The sequence below is a fragment of the Nannobrachium achirus genome (assembly GCF_963921795.1).
Source record: "Nannobrachium achirus genome assembly, chromosome: 4".
Classification (NCBI taxonomy): Eukaryota; Metazoa; Chordata; class Actinopteri; order Myctophiformes; family Myctophidae; genus Nannobrachium; species Nannobrachium achirus.
This window is the reverse complement of record NC_137813.1, coordinates 47,041,291-47,062,582: the sequence shown is the minus strand read 5'-3', so window position 1 is coordinate 47,062,582 and position 21,292 is coordinate 47,041,291. Positions and strand designations below refer to the sequence as shown.

The 21,292-nt window shown below is 42.6% G+C and overlaps 3 protein-coding genes across 4 annotated transcripts; 2 read left to right on the top strand and 1 right to left on the bottom strand.

The window, feature by feature from the left end:
• The first annotated feature begins 1,013 nt into the window (after positions 1-1,013).
• Positions 1,014-10,449, top strand: gipc1 (GIPC PDZ domain containing family, member 1). Of its 2 annotated transcripts, none has more exons than XM_080724364.1 (7): positions 1,014-1,112; positions 1,985-2,547; positions 3,340-3,525; positions 6,105-6,285; positions 6,651-6,763; positions 6,871-6,952; positions 7,359-10,449. In XM_080724364.1, exons 2-7 carry the CDS (start codon positions 2,248-2,250, stop codon positions 7,508-7,510), a joined length of 1,014 nt encoding a protein of 337 aa, XP_080580490.1. In that variant the 5' UTR covers positions 1,014-1,112; positions 1,985-2,247; the 3' UTR covers positions 7,511-10,449. The 2 variants fall into 2 exon arrangements, with proteins under 2 accessions (XP_080580490.1, XP_080580489.1); XM_080724363.1 differs by having other exon boundaries at positions 1,020-1,242.
• Positions 10,450-11,899: 1,450 nt separating this feature from the next.
• LOC308282946 (E3 ubiquitin-protein ligase TRIM35-like) lies at positions 11,900-17,130 on the top strand (the record flags this gene model as incomplete). The annotated part of the gene is made up of 7 exons (XM_080723335.1): positions 11,900-12,275; positions 12,779-12,957; positions 13,681-13,776; positions 15,295-15,525; positions 15,870-15,892; positions 16,023-16,141; positions 16,571-17,130. 7 exons carry the CDS (start codon positions 11,900-11,902, stop codon positions 17,128-17,130), a joined length of 1,584 nt encoding a protein of 527 aa, XP_080579461.1.
• A 219-nt stretch (positions 17,131-17,349) lies between these two features.
• Positions 17,350-21,146, bottom strand: LOC308283726 (C-signal-like). Its single transcript, XM_080724199.1, has 6 exons — positions 20,959-21,146; positions 20,824-20,878; positions 19,600-19,787; positions 19,128-19,289; positions 18,396-18,506; positions 17,350-17,917 (listed from the first exon to the last, which is right to left on the bottom strand). The coding sequence occupies exons 1-6, from the start codon at positions 21,136-21,138 to the stop codon at positions 17,804-17,806; spliced, it is 810 nt and encodes a 269-aa protein (XP_080580325.1). The 5' UTR covers positions 21,139-21,146; the 3' UTR covers positions 17,350-17,803.
• Positions 21,147-21,292: the final 146 nt, after the last annotated feature.

Below are 21,292 nucleotides of genomic sequence, written 5' to 3'. Positions count from 1 at the left end.
ACAAAGAGAAGAAAAATGTAAAAATAGTAAAAATAGTAAAAAGTATCACGGAAACTGGGGGCAGAAATTCTCCTCTGCCTACAAAATGATGTCATACTTAACAGCCCCTAAAAAGCCCTAGGGCCTAAGGGAACGGTCACACACCGAAGTTAATTCTAGGCCTACATATGAGGGTGGCTTTTGTCAATGCTTTTCAATAGGAACAGAGTTTTTTTTATTTTTATTATTATTCTTTTGCAGAATTCCACAAATGGCAACAAACCGCTCCATAGAATTAAACTTCGGTATTGTATTCAATTAATCGAATTGCTAGTGTTGCTTATTGGTGCACATTAGAATCCTTATTCTATTTTTAACTACAGTAGAACTGTTCTATTAGGCTTCTCTGGGCATTACACACTGAGTAACAAAAATAACCAATACTTTTTGACAGAAGGGCCACCCTGTGATGGCCCTTGCCTGCACGCTACGCTAGGTGGCGGTGTTCACCTGTTTAAAGAATAGCATGAAACCAATGGTTGAATCCAAATCCCATATCCCTGAGGGGCGGTCTGAGGAGCACTGTGATTGGCTATAGTTTGGTTGCCCGGCATCAGCTGGCGTTCTGGCTACAGATAACACGTAGATGTAGACGTCACTGGTAGACTGGTTACTAGTAGTTGTAGAAAAAAAAGGATATGCGAATAGAATGTCATTTATTGAAACTAAAAACTAGAGTTGCTTCATGTTTATCTATCTTTGGGTTAGCAAAGACAGTACTCCTCTTATCTTACTCTCTAAACAAACAGGCTACATTTGTCAACGTAGCTTCACAGAAGGGATAGATTATACATGTGTACATGTATAATATGTGTTTTATGTATTCACCAAACGCCAATTACATTATTATTATCTTGCATCAGAACGTTCACTTTATATTGAGCAGCTGGCCTGGCAGCAACTGGCCAATCACAGAGCGACCGTACCCTCGAGCCATGGGATCCAGGATGTGTTCCACCCAGAAAGTGACAGCAGCTGAAGCAGCGAACATACCGATAGATTATTACTACCTCTCCCCTCCTTTTTAACTACTTCTCATAGAAACAACCGGGTGGCTCGTCCTCTTAAAATTGGTATGGCAATATTATAAATGTACCAACAATTAACTGACGTTTCCTCTAAACGCGTTTTATTGGTTTTCTATTCAGAAGTCACGTTTATAGGTCCAACTAGCAGCTAGCTGCTTGGCTAACTCCTGTTCTGGTAAGAATCACTGGCCTCTCCACTTCACAATTAGCTTGCCAATTAGCTTAACTAGTCATAATATGAACTAACATGAGCAACGTGAGCTTTAGCCCACGTTATTTTAGTTATTCTTTCTGAATAGCAAGGTTAATGAAATCAAGTCGGATGGACTGTTAATAATTTGAACTTGAAGCTAACGCCATACCATAGCAACTATAGAATAGATGGCTTGTAATTCAGATTAGTGAGTGAGTAATGTGTGTTGCTAACTTTGAAACATGCTGGTTGTTTGTGAAGAACTAAATGTTGGCACAATATGGCTGATCTGACTAGGTGTTGGTTCACTATGATCAGTAATGTAAACATAGGACGATGACGTTAGCCCACATTTCCTCTGTCTTGATTTAGGCTACAGGGTAGCTTCAAGCCATTATCTTTATGGAAATCATAGCTGTGTGAAAGTAATGACTCTCCAGAAATGACCCCCACCAACCCAACTGTTTACTGTACATATGTTTTATTGCTCTGACGTTTGGGACATATTATTATGTATTTAAATGTCTCTATGAATTGAATACACAGGACCACAATGAAAATAAACCCTCAGGGATTTTTGTGTTATCCTTTTAGTAAAAAGAACCTCTGGGAACTCAGATTGTCCTTTTAGCACCATTGTACAAGCGTACCACTGTACTATTTACAAACTGTTAATAAAGTATTCTATCAATCAATCATTCAATCTTCCTTCTACCTTTCACAGAAGGAGATACCCCTCCCATGCCAGGCTGGAGTGGTCCTCATATCTAGCTATGTAAAGTGTTGCATACACTTTGGATTCAGAATTACCCCAGTCATCAGAACCTTTAATCTGGACCGAAGGACCACGGCATCGTCATACCTGCACACAGCGCCAGATTTGACCGGGGAAGAAGTTAAAACCTCTGGCCCAACGATACCAGTGCACCTCCTCCTCTCCCCTGTCTCTCCCCTGTCCCCCCTGGTCTCTGAAACTGTAGGGTCACGATGCCTCTGGGTCTGGGCAGAAGGAAGAAGGCATCGCCGCTGGTGGAGAATGAGGAGGCGGAGCCCATCCGCGCGGGCCTCAGCGTGGCGGGCGTGGACGGCCTGGACGGGGGCGTGGTGGGTCTGGGAGAGGGCGCCACGCCCGAGGGCCTGCCGCCCCCGCACAGCAGCCTGCGACCCCGCCTCATCTTCCACACCCAGCTGGCCCACGGCAGCCCCACGGGCCGCATCGAGGGCTTCAGCAACGTGCGGGAGCTCTACGCCAAGATCGGGGAGGCCTTCGGGATCCCTCCGTCAGAGGTGAGTGCCGTGGTGGATACTAGGGTGTGGAGTGTGGTTGTATTATATATGGTATTCGCGTTTCATATTGATCTATGTGAATACAAGAACGCTCGCCCCAAAACATTCTCACCCCGTGTCAAATCGGACGAACTCTGAGCGGTCGCCACCAGGTATTCCTAAACGTAAGCTCAGTAAAACTATGCCTAAACCTAACCTTTTTCTTAAAAGTAACCTCAGTAAAACTATGCCAAAACCTAATTTTTTTCTTAAATGTAACCTCAGTAAAACTATGCCAAAACCAAAACCTATTCCTAAACATAACCTCAGTAAAACTTATACAAGACTACAGGACCTGGGGATGAGCGTATCCCTGACACATGGCATGACCCGCCGTCATGACATAACCTTGCTTCTAGCGAGGTAGACAAAGTGCCACGGCAGGCTAAACAAATGTTCAGATTTCAAAAATAAAGTGCTTACCCAAGGCTAATTTGTGCCATAAAATGCTTTTTATTAAACAATACAGGAGCGGCATGTAATTCTGGTTGAACGTCATGTATTCGGACACAAATTAGCCTTGGGTAAGCACTTTATTTTTGAAATCTGAACGTTGGTCATGTCATATGGGCGTCATGTTTCAGGGCTAGGGATGAGCAGTACACGAAAGAAATGGGGGCGAGTGTGTCTAGGGGCAAGCGTTCCGGTTACCATCTATATGTATGTTTGCTTCAGTTGATCTGTTTGGGTTTTTTTTAGGCTCCGAAGTCCGAACAACACTTTGATTTCTTCTGTGCTCTTTCTGTTTTCAAGGTTATGTTCTGCACACTGAACACCCACAAGGTGGACATGGAGAAACTGTTGGGAGGTCAAATCGGGCTGGAGGACTTTATTTTTGCCCACATAAAAGGCCAGAAGAAGGAGATAGAGGTTTTTAAAGGGGAAGACGCTCTAGGGTTGACCATCACTGATAACGGAGCTGGCTATGCGTTCATTAAGGTGAGCATTATTCAGTGGACATTGTTTGTTGCTGGCTCATGTGTCGTGGAAGAAAAGCCGTAACCTGTGGCTGAATAACATAAAGCAACCAGTGACAGTGACACAGAACCTTATAGTCCAGTGGCTTAATGTCATTTCTTTACTGTTACCGTTAGAAAGGTGATAATGGCGCCAAATTTAGCATGAGGCTTCTTTAGGACCTACTGATGAATTTAGCCTAGGAGCAAAAAATAAATAAAAGAAAGAAAGAAAATTGAATAAAACACGATTCACTTTTTGGCCTATAACTTTTTTTACCGTAGGTCATACTATCAAAAATCTCCTTTCCCTGGATTCCTTGGATCATGACGTAATGTCTTCAAAAGAGATATTTTGCTACTACGTAACTCATACGCAGATCGCCGGGGTGGGCGATATGGCGATAATTATCGTCTCGGCGATACAGCTTTGCCACGATAGGCCATTTCAGAATATCGTTTCTCTCGTGATACAAACAGTCATTTAGAAAAGGCTCTGGATATACAGCGAGTGCACGTTCCATGAGTCGCAGCTCTATTGCTTAATTTATACTTCTATAGTACGGTGGTGTAATTCGCCAAAAAGAACAGATCTACAAGCTATAACGTGTCGCGGCTCAACGTGTCATATAGTTTGAGGATCTATCCCCTGCTTTCACGGCCCCTCCCCCGTGCAGCACGCAGACAGGCTACAGAGTGTCTACAGCACTGACTGAGTTGTGATTGTGCAGGAGCACGGCACAGTGGTCCACGATTTAGTTTCACTTTCACGGGACTTAAAGCAGTGATGCAGCTTGGCCTGCATTCTTTGAAGCATATTTTTCATAATGGATGCATTAAACTAACAGGACGCAAACTACTTATCCGTCCTGCTATCGCTATCAGCCATCTCACTGCTTGCAAAGCTGAACTGTGCTGGAGTCTCATCCATAGCTGTGTGTTCTGGCAGTATTGATGAGGTGATTTAGATCACCTTGTAAATCCATGCTTCTGTTTTTATTAACTATAAACAAGTAGCTATTTGCTGCTATTTGTAAAGTGCTTATGTTTTCACCATTGATGCATGCGTGTGTCGTCGCGAATCGCGGTGAAATCGTCGCGTCTATTTTGCGTCTATTACATAATTGGCTTAGTTATAAAAACCATGCCATTATTGTTAGTAGAAAAGCGAAAAGCTAGGATGATAATGAGTGAGTAATTCTCTAAAAATAAAGCTTGTATCATAACAAACCTCCTGACTTTGGTTGGTCATAAGGTAATTTGTTTTCCCTCAAGTTTCAATGGTAAGGCATGGGTTGTTGTCAACCTGTGGGTCGAGACCCCCAGAGAGGTCCCGCCAAATTGTTTTGAATATAGCCGATCTACAAGCTCACAACACTCAAAAAACATTTCAAGGGAACCCATAAAACATTTCTGGGACCCATTTGAATGACCTGAACCATCATCACACCAACTAGTAAATATTTTGAGGTAAAAAATGATAATTGTTTAATCAAAAATCTGAATGTTATCATAAAAAAAAAACATAGATTAGGCTATCTATCTTTCTATCTGCAGCATAAAAATGAATAGATTATAGAATATCTGTGTGGGTCTAATAAACCAACCATAAGGTAATTTGTTTTCCATCAAGTTTCAATGGTAAGGCATGGGTTGTTGTCAACCTGTGGGTCGAGACCCCCAGAGAGGTCCCGCCAAATTGTTTTGAATATAGCCGATCTACAAGCTCACAACACTCAAAAAACATTTCAAGGGAACCCATAAAACATTTCTGGGACCCATTTGAATGACCTGAACCATCATCACACCAACTAGTAAATATTTTGAGGTAAAAAATGATAATTGTTTAATCAAAAATCTGAATGTTATCATTAAAAAAATCATAGATTAGGCTATCTATCTTTCTATCTGCAGCATACAAATGAATAGATTATCTATAGAATATATGTGTGGGTCTAATAATCATAATAAACCTAAAAACTCGCATAAAACAGTATCGTGATAATATCGTGTATCGTGATACTGCATGAAGCATATCGTGATAATGCTTTTATCCAGTATCGCCCACCCCTACGCAGATGTTGGCCCAAACTGACACAAATCGGCACACACTGTTATTGAGCTCATCGGCCATTATCCAGGAATGAAATGCAGCATTCAGTGATTGACCAATCAGAATCAAGCATTCAACCAAGCTGTGTAATAATCAGTAATACATGAATGAGAGGCGGCTGTTTGTATATCCTGATTATATTACGGCTATAAGTGATTTTGACACAAAGTGGGGGGGTGTGTGCACCTGTAGCCATGGTATAATGATATATCATGGCCTTCAATTTATTATAGATTTTTATGCCATTGACGGAGAGATTCACTCAGTTTTTTCACCAAGGAATTGGTTAGCAACATGAATGTTGTCCATCAATGGCCATAATTGAACGTTGCTAACCAAATCCAAATCCTCCCAGGCATAGTGTAGCTGAGTGTGAATGTGATTATACAGCAGAGAACTGTATTCCAGTTCAACTGTAAGTTCACATAATGGAGCTCTCCTGTTTGTAGAGGATCCGAGAGGGCAGCATCATCCACCAGATCCAGGTCATCAATGTGGGCGATATGATCGAGTCCATCAATGGCCATGGCCTGATAGGCTGTCGACACTACGAGGTGGCCAAGATGCTGAAGGAGCTGCCCAAGGGGAAGGACTTTACCATCAAGCTGTTTGAGCCTCTCAAGGCCTTCGGTAAGTGTGGGATGGGACGATATGAAAGTTTCATGTCACGATTATTGTAACCAGACAAATTGCGATTTACGATATTATCGCGATAATGAAAATATCTCCAACATCCATTATTCTGGGGCCAAAAAAAGCCGATCTACAAGCTCACAACGCTTCGCCGTGTTGTGAGCTTGTAGATCTACGGTACAAGCGATCAAGTCTCAACGCATCGCAGATATGCTATTTTCAAAGAATGTTATAAAATAACTGACTGGCATTTGTCAACAAATGTCAACATTAATCAAAATTAAAAAAGGTTATATGAGGCCCTGACCGTGACAGTGCCGTAGTAGGGTCTTCAAAGCTGACCCATCTGTGTTGTCGTGTAGACATGATCGGCCGGAGGTCTGGGGGTTCCAGGGCAGGATCAGGCGTTCAGCTAGGGACAGGCAGGGGAACACTGCGCCTCCGCTCCAAGGGTCCCGCCACTGTGGAGGAGTTGGTGAGTGTGTGCCGTGCCAAGCTTATTATGCTGTTGTGCAGTGGTGGGCCAACATAGGCTATTTTACTTTATGTTATATCTGAGCCTTTTTTTTTCCTTTCCTCCAGCCCTCTGCGTTTGAGGAGAAAGCCATTGAAAAGGTGGACGACCTCCTGGAGAGCTATATGGGCATTAGAGACAGTGAGCTTGGTAAGTCTGTGTGTGAGAGATACTCTAGATGTGGGACCCATTTTGGTGGATCGCAAGTAAATCTTTCCTTTTGCCTGTTTCGTACATTTACCCTTTAAAATAGAAAAATCTAATTTCCACAAATAGTTTTTCTTTGTTTTTTTAAGAAGTAGTGCAAATAGCATATCTGCAAGCTCGCAATGTAGCAAGAATTGACACATTGTGAGCTTGTGGATCTGCTATTTTCACTAGTTTGGGTCCCAGTTAAACATAATTTCTCTTTTGGGTCTTGAGATAAAATGTTTGTGAACCACTGTTCCACCACGTACAAAGAAATGTATTATGACTCTCTTACAAGCACAATTTCATAATGCTTCTGGCTTCACGTTCTTTGGCCTATTTCCCTGTCTGTCTGCTTCTCTGCCAGCGGCCACCATGGTTGAGCTCGGGAAGGACAAAAAGAACCCTGATGAATTCGCGGAGGCTCTCGACGAGACCCTGGGAGACTTTGCCTTCCCGGACGAATTTGTCTTTGACGTGTGGGGTGCCATCGGTGACGCCAAGGTCGGGCGAGTGTAACCAACAGAAACGAGACGAGGGACCCGGAACTCTGTGAGTGTGTGTGCACGCTCGTGTGCGCGACGCTCACAACAAACAGCACTACTACTAAGAATCACTACACTACACTACCGGCCATGAGTTGCTTTTGTCCCTGTGCACTCCTACCATTTTCTTTTTAGAGTAGATCGTACTCTTCTTTGAGACGGGATATAGGCTTTCACGGGAGAAGCTGACAGCCATCACCAGAAAGAACATTCGTCCTGTAAGACAGACTAAGGTATGTCCAGGCATTAAGTGCTATTACATGTCTTCAGGGTTTTTCCAGTAAGTGGGAGCAGCAGGCTGATAGACATTCCTCTTGGCCACGTCACGTGAACCTGCATGTTTTTATGTTCTAGTTGTCCGCGGCAGAACAAATAGAGCACACGTCTCAGATGTGAGTGAACTGAGGAGGGACCATGGCTTACACACAAAGCAAACCTTTGGTATTTAGTATTAGAGGAGAAGAAACTAAAAAGATTTTCCACATTGCACTGTTGCACTGCGCTGTAAAAAGAAACACTGTACTTAACCTAGACAGCAAAGGAAAACAGGATAGGATTAGGGGGCACTAGGGAAATCTGGGCACCTGTGTAAAATTGTCTATTTTGTCCCAAATGTAAAATAATATACAGTATATATATTAAAAAAATGGTCTTAATAGTGATAATGATGTGAACATCATTATCAGACTTAAATTTATCCTTCAGCTGCTTGTTTATTCCCCAAAAATGACTGGATTTATAATTGTAGAAACACTAGACCTTAATTGTCGAATGTTTAAGCCTTTTATAAACATGTATACTAAAACATTTTCTCAATTTTCTTTTTACGTTTTGGCAAAAAAATATCCAATTTAACACCGAGGTGCCCACTCTTCCTTGGTGCCCACCTAGCTAGCCTGTTACCAACATAGACAGCAAAGCACAGCTACTGAACATTACAAGAGGATCGGCATGGACTGCGCTGTGCAGAGGTGTGCATACAGTGTGTCCAATTTCCACAGTTACAGTGTCATTCTGGACCACTCCGTGTTACACTTGGAAGGATCATGTGTCTTTATAAGCATGTGCTATTATTGTTTTTGTCGTCATAATGAGGTCTGTTGGTTTTTACTCTTTAGGTCAGGGTTCCCCAATTAGTTTTCCCCAAGGGCCAAATTATGTTTAGGGTACCACTCCGAGGGCCACAACATTGCAGGGGGCGACGGTGGCGTTCCCGCTACTCCAGTGACAGTTCAGATATCGTCGTTTTCGGGTGAAAATCTTGTATGTCCAAAATCATTCGTCTTGCATTTATCATTTTGAAAATGATTTAAACTAGTGAAAACAGACGATCTACAACACACAACGCCTCGCACCGTGAGGCGTTGTGTGCTTGTAGATCTGCTGTTTTCACTACTTTTGTGCGACTGCCTTGTTTGATGAAGCAGAGGTTTACTTTGCGAAAGAACGTACACATTTGGAGATACAAGGTTTCCACCCGACAACGACGATATACTAGTGTTGCTGCTCTTATACCACCATTATTACTGGGGTTGGACAGTAGCCCCCCGCGGGCCGCAAATGGCCCGCGGGCCGCCTATTGGGGAACCCTGCTTTAGGTCAATGAGCTGTCGTGATGTGAAAGATCATAGTAAGTTGTATAGGTCAGCGTCTGCAAAATCAATGGTGTTTATATTCACTATTAACACTCCATGTGCTGCGATGAAGCTAAATTATAGGTGGCAGCATTATTCAGTCTTTTAGTTTTTACAGAAAGGAAATCAAGTCAGTATTAAGAGAATCAGTGTTATATTTCCTTTTATTGAAAGGGTATCCCATGGTTTTATGTGAACACAATGTTAGAATGATACTTACTGATTGTGGGTTTTGTGCGGAATTGTTTTTAGTGTTTTTGCAATATTTTTTTATATGAAATGATGTAATGTTTAGTTTGTTTTTATAAAACCAGAGGAGGGTTATATAACAGCAGAGAGGAGCATCAAGTGTTTGAATATGTTTTTTGTTTTAAAGCACGGGTCTTCAACGTTTTCAGGCCAAGGACCCCTTAGTTGAGCGAGAGATGAAGCAGGGACCCCCACAACCTTTTCATAGATTCCATATAGTTTCATTGTTTGACAGCACAATCATCAGTGTATTTTGGATTCATGTCAATTTGTGTTTTCAGATATTTAACCACTTGAACCGTCAATAATTAATAAACTTGACCTTTCACTCTGTACTTAGTCTGCTCTTTTCCCCCTCTACACCAAAGCTCTTTGCCAAAATTAGCCGATCTACGAGCTTGTAGATCTGCTATTTTTGGCTAAAGTTCGCAGAATAAGGACACTAGGGTTCAAGTGATTAATATAAAAAAAGCAGAAAAAAAAGTTTCTATCACACAAAGATTTGGAGGACCCCCTGTAGTAGCTCTGAGGACCCCTGTTTTAAAGCTTTGCGAAGAGCAGATCATCATGAGATGGAACCAAGTTATGTTAGATGATAGTGTAAAACAACAATGGATCACTGAAGGAAAAATGTGTCCTTTTACTCTTATGCAAAATATATATTGTACAAACTAAACGGATGTACTGTACAATCTGTGCATGGTGCTGGAGTCATCAACAACACAATTACTGGAGAATGAAAAACCATTTAGATCTTGTGTAAACGTGAATCGTGGTTTTTCACAGGGAGCAAAACACATGCAGTGTTAACTGTATTGTATTTCTAAGGCGGCCACAAAGTATTGTCAAAACAAAATATTTGCATTCCTTTCGTTGGTGTCATCTTTCAATATCCTCAATGTATCCACATGTACATGAAGAAATTATGTGGTTAATGGGATTGTTTTTGTTCTTTAATGCTGAATATGTAGATGGGATATCGATGCTAGAACTCTAATAACACCGAATGAGAAACACATTATTTTGACTGCTTTCTGTTACACTGTCAATATCTGATTATGACAATACTAATGACATTGATCAAGGAATGTCTTGTCTTTTGTTCTTTTGTTACATGGTACATTTTTGTAGTGTGCGACCAGTGAGAGTACATTCTGAAATTTCCCCCATTTGAAAACCTAAGTGGGTTACCTTGGACTATGTGGTTGCTGAGAATGAGGTGCATTCAGGTCGGCTGAATATTTTCCCCAGGCTAACTCAATTCTCCCTCGTCTTCTTGTCTAATGGAAACAGAAACCGTACCTCTCGGACTGTCTGCTATCATTCATAGAACACCACCCCGAGTGTGTTAGAGTGCGATTTATTTATCACACTCCTTTGTGCTCCTGAAATATATATGACTTCTAACTAGACAGTTAAATCACTCACATCTAGTGTCAGAGGGGCATCGCCGGTACTGTAACACGATATACTTTGGTACACTTGATATGCTTAGCACGTCGTGCCCAGCAAGCAGGTCACTGATCGGTCTACTCTCACACTACACCGATTCTGTGGGCCAGTGGTTCTCAACCTTGTCAGACTGAGTTGAAGCATTGCATTTAGTTTGACTCATCAGATAAGTATTGTGAAAATAGCCGATCAACAACACAAAATATATATATATTTTAGATTTGTTCTTGGCCTTTTATTGATAGGACAGTAGACTGACAGGTAATGGGGAGAGAGATGGGGAGTGACACACACAAAAGGACGTCGGGATCGGGATTCGAACCCACAACACGCTGTCATGCATCAGAGCCTATGTGGTATGCACCTGGACCGCTAGGCCAGCGTCAACATTTTTGTTTCATATTATTTGATAATTTTGCCAATGTTTTTATAATTTAGCTTGTTGATTATGTTTGATGCAGTAATGGCATTTTTTCATTTCTATTATAATAAATAGTTTTCTTCACTTTACTGTCATATGGGGACTCCCCCAAAATTGAGAAAGCATTTGAATTCAAATGTTTGTTTTGTTATACATTCTCATGATATTATACTGACATAGTTGTTTAACTTCCAGTTCAAGGGCTCATTGTGTTCAAGAGCCTGCTGATTGCAAACCGTATCAAAGTCTACCATAATACCGTAGTTGTCTTTTGGGAATGATAATTACTGAACATTGTTTGTGCTTCTTTCTTTAAAAAAAAAGCACTACTGACTACTGGACTCTGACAAGGTTTAGTAGGAGCTGAGAGGAAAGGGGTGGCAAGTGGCAACACAATCCCCTATTTACTAGAGCTCAAGTAAACCTGTTCTTCAAGTCTTTGTTGATCAATATCCCCTGTCCTTTAAATACCACAGTCAATTTGCTCTTCCTTCACACAGCAGTCAAAAGTCTCTCTCCCTTCATTTTGAGGAGCAAGAGATTGCACGTTCTTCAGTGCCCTTGAAAAGACCAGCAGTAACAACAACATCCAACAGGAACCCCAGCCATGCACGCGTTGCGCCCACGCGCGTCCTCCCAGCCCGGGAAACCTTCCTTCCTCCAGAGTCCCAAGATAGCCGCGGTCCTCAGCCGTCCGCGGGCCGCTTCCTCGCGCTCGGGCTCCGTGCTGGAGGACGATCTGTCCTGCCCCGTCTGCTGCGAGATCTTCAAGGACCCCGTGGTGCTGAAGTGCAGCCACAGCTTCTGCCGCGGCTGCCTGCAGCAGTTCTGGAACAAGAAGAAGGCCCGGAGGGAGTGCCCCGTCTGCCGGAGGAAATGCTCCCTGACGGAGCCCACGGTCAGCCTGGCCCTCAAGAACGTGGCCGACACCTTCCTGAAGGAGCAGGAGCGGCAGGAGGCCGAGGGCGGAGGAGGAGGCGCAGGTAGGGCTGTCACCATCAGGCCGGTTTTTGCTGAACACATTTTTGGACACTGCTCCTACAGATTGTGCCCTAAAATCACACAAAGCGGTACACAGTATCTCTAAAGTCATGTCATCAACATGGATCTGTCCCATTTCCCATATTCTCTCCTGATTGGCTACCATTGCCTTCTAAAGTTTGTGTATGTGTATCTTACTGGTATATTTTTTAAATAGTCAAAAATAGTAGATCTACAAGCTCGATGCGGCGCGTTGTGAGCTTGTAGATCGTCTATTTCCACTATCAATGTTCCTTTTTTAAGTGTAAAGTTGTCAATTATGTCAGTAATTTCTTTGTATATTTAGGTCATTTGTCATATCTACCATGTGCAACTTCAAAGCCTAAAAGCCAAACGGAAATGTAATTGTCAACGACGAAAACACAATTAAATCGTTAATCGCAATTATTTGAGTGACAATTAATCGGCATGTAAAATGACGTAATCGTGACAACCCTAGGCGCAGGCGTGGCGGGCGGCGGCATGGCGGGCGACCAGGCGGTGGTGAGGTGCCTCACGCACGGGGAGAGCCTCAAGCTGTTCTGCGTGGACGACTCGGAGGTCCTCTGCCTGGTGTGTCACACCTCCAAGAGGCACCAGGGCCACAGGGTGTGTCCCCTGGAAGAGGGAGCTCACGACCTCAAGGTGAGGCCCTTCTGACGGATTTATTTACGGCGTTGCTCTCTTGCTAAGAGATGCCTGTATGAGGGTGTGTGTGTGTATCTGGAGGTAATCTTGCGAACGGTTTATTGTGCGTACTACTGCCAGTAGGCCACAGAACTTCCTCCACAATTTCTTGTGTTTTAAATATTTAACTTGAATGTTATGATGGATGTTTGAAATTTGCATTGAAAACTCTACCTACATAGGGTGGCAACTAGGGTGGCAATTCATTGTATTAATGGCAAGATATGGCCGCTGTGTGAATATGGTCAAAGGGGCTTTGATTGGTCTGCAACCTTACCTGAATTTGGAGTCAAAGATATACAGTCATGACATACTGTAGATGAAATTACAGGCTGACCACATCTATGGGCCACATGAAGGCCAAGATCCAAGTGGGACCACGCTGCTCCCATGTGGATCCTGAGTTTGACAAGATTCGACAGACTACCGTAGACGACGGAATGAGAAATTTAGGGGAAAGTGAATCGATGTGTTTTAGCATTCCCATTCCGAAAACAATAGAGCACTGGTTGACACTTTGATATTTTAGCAAGTGATGCTAGGGAACCAGAGCCATTGTGAATATTGGATAACTTTCAAAATTGTTTGTATATGTAGCATTTTTAAATTCTCTCTCTCTCTCTCTCTCTCTCTCTCTCTCTCTCTCTCTCTCTCTCCCTCCCTCCCTCCGGATCCTTCTAGGAAGAACTGAAGAAGGAGCTGATTCCTTTGAAGAAAACTCTGCGAAGGCTGTATGAGGGCAAGCAGGAGTGTGATGACACAACGGTTTTCATGAAGGTATCAATAAACACATTCTATGGTAGAACACCAGCATCTATCAGCTCTGACATTAAGGCAAACCTTAAATAAACACTTTGAGAAATGTGTTTGCAAAACAAAATGACATATTTAGTAACATGGTGTATTCTCTGAGCATAATGATCTCTGTTGTGAATTGACCCATTAAGACCTGAGGCTGATTCTAAAAGATGTCTTCTAAATCCTAAACAGTGTCCAGGACCCCCCCAAATTATATGTATTTGGCCCGGACCCCCATCTCAAAATACCTTGTTCCAGGGAAGCCCAGAAGCAAAGATTTGAGTTAAAAATGTTCACTTTAAAAAATATGTTTATTCAAAGATTTTCTTCCAAAATAGCAGATCTACAAGCTCATAGCACGGCACAAAGTAACGCGCTATGACTATGAGCTTGCCTTGCATATCTGCTATTTTTGAATAGCCAACGTATATCAAATATGTTTAAAGTGGTTAAAATGACACAAATGCGTAAAATACTGGTTTGGGTTATTTTGTAAATAAAAATAGGATGTATGTTCAATATTCCATGCGTTCTACAGTAGCTGCTATATTGCTATGTTTTTCTTTAACCATACAACTTTTACCATGCACTTGAAACCATGATTCATACTTGCTGCATTTTTTTTAAAACCTGATGTTTTTCATTTCTTTAACTATGACACTTTAACCATGCACATGATACTGTGATTTACAGATTGTATATACTGTACCTACTGCTTTTCTACAGTATATGCTGGATATGTTTTCAACCTGGGCCAACCGTAGTGCCAATCTATCCATTGCAAATGTTTTGATCATTGCACCCTTATACATACCGGTCTTTGTATGTTTTTATTTGACTGGGCTTCCTGCTATTTTTGTTCCGTGTTCCTTTCTTTATTCTTGCTTTCCCTATTCTAACTCATCCTGCAAATGGAATGTTGAGAGCAGTGGTGGAAAGAGTATCAATACTGCAATGTAGAAACAAGTTTGGTAATGACATTTACTGGAGTAAAAGTACAACAGTATTGGCATCAAAATATACTTATAGTTCCAAAAGTAAAAGTGCTCATTATGCAGAATGTTCCTTTTCACAAGTTATCATAATGTCTAAAAATCTTTTGATAATAGCAAGCTCACAACTCGTTGAGATGCAAAGCGTTGTGAGTTTGTGAATCGTCTATTTTCAAATAGCCAAAGTTTAAATAGGGCTGAAGTGGTTAATATGTTTTTGAAATAATAATTCAAATCTACAAAGTAACTAGTAACTGAAGTTAGTTAGTGGAGTAAAAAGATCAATATTTGCCTCTGAGATGAAGTAAAAGTATTGAAAATTGGAAATACTCCAGTAAAGTCAAATATTATCCTCAAAATTACAAGTACAGTACTTGTGTAAATGATCTTAGTGTACTTTCCACCACTGGTTGAGAGCTTGCATTCTTTACACTCTAAACTGTGTGTATACTGTAATCATGTGACAATGAAGCTGATCCTGATAGTGATCTTGGTGTGTCATTAGAACCAGAACCAGGCTACAGAGATGCAGATCAAAGAGGAGATTGAACAGCTCCGGCAGTTCCTCCAGAAGGAGGAGACGGAGAGGCTGGCCGCCTTGAGGGAGGAAGACGAGGAGAAGAAACAACTGATGAAGAAGAAGACGGACGGCTTCACCAAAGACATCCTCACCTTCTCTCAAGCCATCATCGCCATCGAGAACGAAATAGCATCCGACAACGCTCAGTTCCTTCAGGTATGAGGTGCACTTTTGGTTATGTTTAAACTTTAAGAAGTGGGTGTAAGTGACATTGTTCTGTTGAAAGCTCTTTATTAAACAGAGAATTCATTTGCGGGTCAGGATATCACTTTTATCCAATCAGGAGAGAGAACAGGATACAAAATAAACAATTGGAAGTGATTAAACAAAGAACATTTATTTTCAGTTTATTAAAGAGATGGGGAGATGAGATCTATAGAAATGATTTCTATTTACATTTAGATATAACCATTGAACAAAAATATCACTTCACCACCTTTAATAGTGTTTCTCCATGTTGATTTACATCTGACCATACAACTTCTCCTTTCTGATTTCAGAACTATAACAATACCAAGAAAAGGTATGTTTTTTTATATTCTCTCCCAGTACCATTTAATTAAAACCTCCAGGACTTCGCTGCAAAAGAGTGTTCATTTAACTCCTGAAATTGTAATAATGTACACCCGTGTGGGATCATGTTATTTCCACAGAGCACAGATCACTGAAAAGGAACCAGAAAATCTACCTGGAGTTCTTATAGACGTGGCCAAACACATCAGCTCCTTAAAATACCAGATCTGGGAGAAGATGGTGGACCTTGTTCAATACAGTAAGCACCACTCCCTACTTTATATAATAGCTGATATAAATAATGTTTTCTTTTTCTTTATTTACATCAGTGGTTCTCTGCATCAAAAGTAATCAACAATCTAATTGGTCAAACATTGGCCAAATTCTAGCTCGGTTCTTTTCACTATATTTCTTTTTTCTTTTACTTTTTTTACTGAATAGGTGCATGGTCTTGTCTACCTACGTTTTTTCTTTAATTTACTATGTCTATGCATTTGAGGTATTCATGTTGATGTATTGATGTATTACCTTGTATTGATGTTGATATATTGATGTATTACCTTTGCTTATTGTAAATCGCTCTGGATTAAGAGTGTCTGCCAAATGCCTAAATTGTAAATTATAAATTGTAAGAACATTTCAGGACTATTCTAACAACGTCTCTCTCTCTCTCCCCTCTTCCATCCAGCGCCGGTCAGCCTGGACCCCAACACGGCGTACTCCTGGCTGTCCCTGTCCAAAGACCTGACCGCCGTGACCAACAGCGGCCAGGTCCGGCCGCTGCCCGACAACCCGGAGCGCTTCGGCCACTTCGTGTTCGTGCTGGGCTCCGAGGGCTTCACAGGCGGCCGCCACGCCTGGGAGGTGGACGTGGGCGACAAGGAGGACTGGATGCTGGGGGTGGTCAAGGGCTCCATCAGCAGGAAGGGCCGCATCTCCGGGTGCCCGGAGGGAGGCTTCTGGATGATCACCCACTGCGAGGGCGAGTACTCGGCCATGACGCGGCCCAGCACCCCTCTGGAGCCCGAGGGGGAGCTGACCAGGGTGCGGGTGCAGCTGGACTATGACTCCGGGGAGGTCAGCTTCTCCAACCCGGTCAGCATGACCCACATCTACACCTTCCACGACTTCTTCACCGAGAAGATGTTCCCCTTCTTCTGCCCGGGGGCCAACGTGAACGGGAACAACCCCGCCCCCCTTAGGATCTGCCCTGCTAAAGTGGCTGTGTGGAATAGTGCCACCTGGTGATCATGGATGGACTTGGCAGGCAGGACTGTGCATTCTATGAACTTTAATGTAATATAGTTTAATTTTAGTATTTGGTGTGTTTTAATCAGCCGCACAACAAATCTTGATAAAGTAATAAACACTTGATCTTGAAGTCGTAATCAGAAGTACACTGTTTTTTTCTTGTTTAACTGCAGTTTAGTCAGGAACACTCACGTCAAAGTAGATTTAACCATTTATTGCAACAAATGGAATACAGTTAGACTTAGTGTTAAATGGCTCTGCGTTCAGAGATGTTCTCTGAAATTTGTACATGCATGCTTGCTATGCAAAATCAAGGAACACTAAGCAAGACCCCCCATAGGGATACAATAGTAGTACAATAGCAATACTTTGACATATTAGCTTGAATTAGCAGACTTAATATCACAAGTATTTGTGCAGCTAAGCAGTAGCGGATATGAGGCTTCAGAATCCAGACAAGCAAAAGCCATAGTGAATGCAAGCCCTCCTGTGTGTGAGCTCTGATTGGATTATGACTGTGATGTCATGACCAGCAGATATGTGAATGAGAAAGAGGAAAAGAGCTGAGGAACTGACTGCTGACTACAGCTGGGCGAGGCTAGACTCTTGTGTCCTGCATAAACTAACGCTGAAGCCTTCATTTGATGAAGTGCAGAGTGAGTGTCTGTGTCTACCAGGCTATGGGCTTCCCCTGGTAATCCAGGAAGGCCCCATTCTGCTTGTCAGTCAGGGAATCCATCACGCGGAGCAGACCCTCCACACTCTCTGGAGGGTCAATGGGTGCCTGGTGGTCAAAAACACACACTTTATCCTTGCTGTCAGGCAGAAACCTCCTATCTCCATATTATACCATTGACTAGCTCAAAACGCATCGCTTTGCTGCTACTTTTACTGTTCTTCAATTTGAATCCAGAAGAGTTAACAGTTTTGGACTTATATTTTACACCGTAGATTGATTCTCTACACTCCCAGTCACCTAGCCAATCGTGTTTCCAGCATGGCTACAGATCAGACCAGTGGCGTCAGTTCAGCAAAAGCTAAGTTAGCCAGGATATGGCAGCTGCCATACCCAATTGACGCCTCTGGATCAGATGTCATACTGTCTGGAAGCATTTCTTTAGTTTTCTGTGCTCAGCATAGCCGATTGATTATCTCATTCTCATTACTGTATGTATCGTGCTGTATGTCACCTTGTGAATTAGATTCTTTGGGAAATGAATAAAGTTACTTTTAAATGAATGTAATAATCCACAGTGATTTACCGCACTTCCGCCCATCTCGGTGCGCACCCAGCCAGGGTGCAGGCCTGCAAACAGGATCTCATCTTTCCTGAACTCCTCTGAGCAGCAAAGCATCAGCATGTTCAGCCCCGCCTGGCGGTTACAGGAGAGACGGAGGAAAAGGAAAGGAATTAAAGGAAAGGTGGGACAGGAAAAATAAAAGGCCGGTCAGGATATTAGAGGTGATGGTTCACCACTTCCCCCGTCACATGTTTAACTACTTGAATCCTATATACTTCCTTATACAATTTACAGTTTAGCAGACGCTCTTAATCCAGAGCAATTTGCAGTAAGCAAGGAAAACCTGAGGTAATACATCAAATGCATAGCAATAGTAACCCAGTAATCATCAGTCTAAAGTTTAGTTTATATATATATATACAGTATTTATTATACTATTTAGACTCTAAACAGTGTAATATATTTAAAAAGATCTATCTGTACATTGAGACTGTAGGATGCCAGGTCTAAAAATGAACTTGGCATCTGTGTACATGACATGCTAAATGACATTTTAGCCTTTTCATAAGGCTGCAAGACGAGGGCTAAGGTGGACTCTGAAGAGGTGAGTCTTCAGATTACATAGAATATACTGTACATAGAATAGCTAAAATAACTGATCTGCAACTGCAAGCGAGCTTACAGCTCATAGCAGTTTCTACAGTGTGTTTCTATGCATTTAGGAAACTAAATGGTCTGTTAGTTTGTCTCCACCTTGCTGATTCGGTAGGACAGTGCAGGCATGTGTGAGTATGAAGCTGCCAGAGCTGCCATGGAGGCCATCATTGTGGTGATGTTTATGACGGCCGCCTTGCTGCAAGACATCCCTGGTGCTCCACTGGCCCTCGCTGCTGTCTGCAGGAGAGGCAGGAACTCCTAAGGATGGGGAGAGAGACACTGAGAATGGGCTGAGAGACCATGATGACATTTCTTTCTACCTCAATAAAGATCTTGTGATAATATCATAATTGCGAAATTAATAAGATGATCAATTTCCGCCATTTGTCATTTTTTGAATTTTGAAGCATAAAATAGTGATTAAAAGACACCACTCATCTAGTTCGATACAATATCAATATTTCCCAACCGTAATACAAACGAATTGATATGCATATTATTACTTGTGCTTACTGGTGCATGACACGTGTCGGCATACATTTTCATTAAAAGACTTGTCTGCCCTTACTTTAGTCACATTCATAGGGCCCATGATGTTGGTGTTGAATGCAGCTTGCATGTCCTCTGGGCTGGTGGTCACCACGGTGCCATGGGCCAGGACCCCCGCGTTGTTGACCAGCAGATTGAGACCACCGGTCCCCAGCAGAGAGCCTACCTGCAGGGCAGACTGCTTTATGCTGGGGAGGTCAGTGACATCTGACAGACAGTGAGAGAGAACAGAGCAGCATCAATACCGGAAGCTCAGATACTCATCGGAACACTGGGTTTCTTATACCCAGGGGCGTCACAAGGGGGAGGGGGGGGGGGGGGGGGGAGTGGGACTGAGTTAAGCCTCTATCAGAGTCCAGGGTGAAGAGCTATCCACCGCAAATTTTAGGTGGAAAGCTTTCCACCTCAAGTGAGAAAATAAGTGAAGGCCATCATAGTCATCATAGTCAGTCACGGTGGAGTCCTATTCACTGTGACTGACTGGTCTAGATCAACCAATCAGTGAACGGGGTGAAGAGCCTATCTGTCTGAAAGTAAAAACAGAGAGATGTGTCGGGACTCGCAGTGGAAAGCTCTTCACCGTGAGGAATGACGTAACGTTGTAGTTTTATGACTCAAAAAGACTACACCGCGGTGGATAGCTCTTCACCGTGGTACCGACTCTGATAGGGGCTTTACAGGGTCCAAGGTGTAAAAAGTATTTTATACTTTAGCTACTGAAAAATAGCAGACCTAGCTTGTAGATCTGCTATTTTTGAAAAGTCGTGAAAATGTGAGCAAATCTTTGAATATATGTATTTTTTAAGCAAACATTTGTAACTCAAATTTTGGGGGGTCCCTGGAACTAAATATTTTGAGATGGAGGTCTGTGGCCAAATACATATCATTTTGGGATTTCTTCACATGAAAAAGTTTGAGCACCACTTATAGAGACATAGATTTTTCCCAAAACCTTAGAAGGATTTAGAAGACACTTAGAACCGGGTCAAAAATATTTAAAGACTTGCAAAAATGTTCAGGATTTTTCAAAAATAGCAGATCTACAAGCTCGCAGCGGGGCACTCGGTCTATGAAGAACATTCACAGGGGGCCCACAGTGAATCCTTGTACCCAGGGCCCAGAATTTGGTGTGACACCCCTGCCCACTAGTGTAGCGCATGGCTGGTCCCACAGGGGGTTTGACATAAGGGCCATTGAAAGACTTAATGGGACAATAACAGAGGTACAGCAAGAGCTCTTTTACCAAGACGGATGACTGTGATGATGTTAGGGTGCTCCTTTGCCAGGGCTTGTAAGGCCTGTAACACACAGTAGAAATAGTTTTTGGTATTGGAAGCACTCTCACAGACAGCACTGTAGCACAGAGGACAATTCTCACCTCACTTCTGGGTCCATCTGGGTCCCTGCAACAGGCAAATAACTTTTGGATTGGGCGACGCGTGGCTTCCACCATTTGCTTGACCATTTCCAGGCCTATACCTCGGTTAGCTCCCGTGATAAGCACACTGTATGTTTTAGCCGCCATTTCCCCTGTAACAGATTTACCCAGTGCCTGCATCTGCAGGCAAAGTCCCTCTCTTTTGTTTAATGTTTATCTTAGGGGCAAGGCCACACCCACCAGTTTTGGGCAGGCTCTTTTTATGTTTGCGCACATACCGGTTACACACAGAGAATGTAAATTGCACTGCTTAAAGGGAGAAATATGAAGCCAT

Excerpts from the sequence above, each read along its gene's own strand:
- gipc1 (XM_080724364.1), top strand. The coding sequence starts at position 2,248 with ATGCCTCTGGGTCTGGGCAGAAGGAAGAAGGCATCGCCGCTGGTGGAG. Across the intron at positions 6,286-6,650 it reads TGAGCCTCTCAAGGCCTTCG|ACATGATCGGCCGGAGGTCT; the intron begins GTAAGTGTGGGA and ends GTTGTCGTGTAG. Across the intron at positions 6,953-7,358 it reads CATTAGAGACAGTGAGCTTG|CGGCCACCATGGTTGAGCTC; the intron begins GTAAGTCTGTGT and ends CTTCTCTGCCAG.
- LOC308283726 (XM_080724199.1), bottom strand. The coding sequence starts at position 21,138 with ATGCAGGCACTGGGTAAATCTGTTACAGGGGAAATGGCGGCTAAAACA. Across the intron at positions 20,879-20,958 it reads CAGATGGACCCAGAAGTGAG|GCCTTACAAGCCCTGGCAAA; the intron begins GTGAGAATTGTC and ends TGTGTGTTACAG. Across the intron at positions 19,290-19,599 it reads GCCCTATGAATGTGACTAAA|GAGTTCCTGCCTCTCCTGCA; the intron begins GTAAGGGCAGAC and ends CCCCATCCTTAG.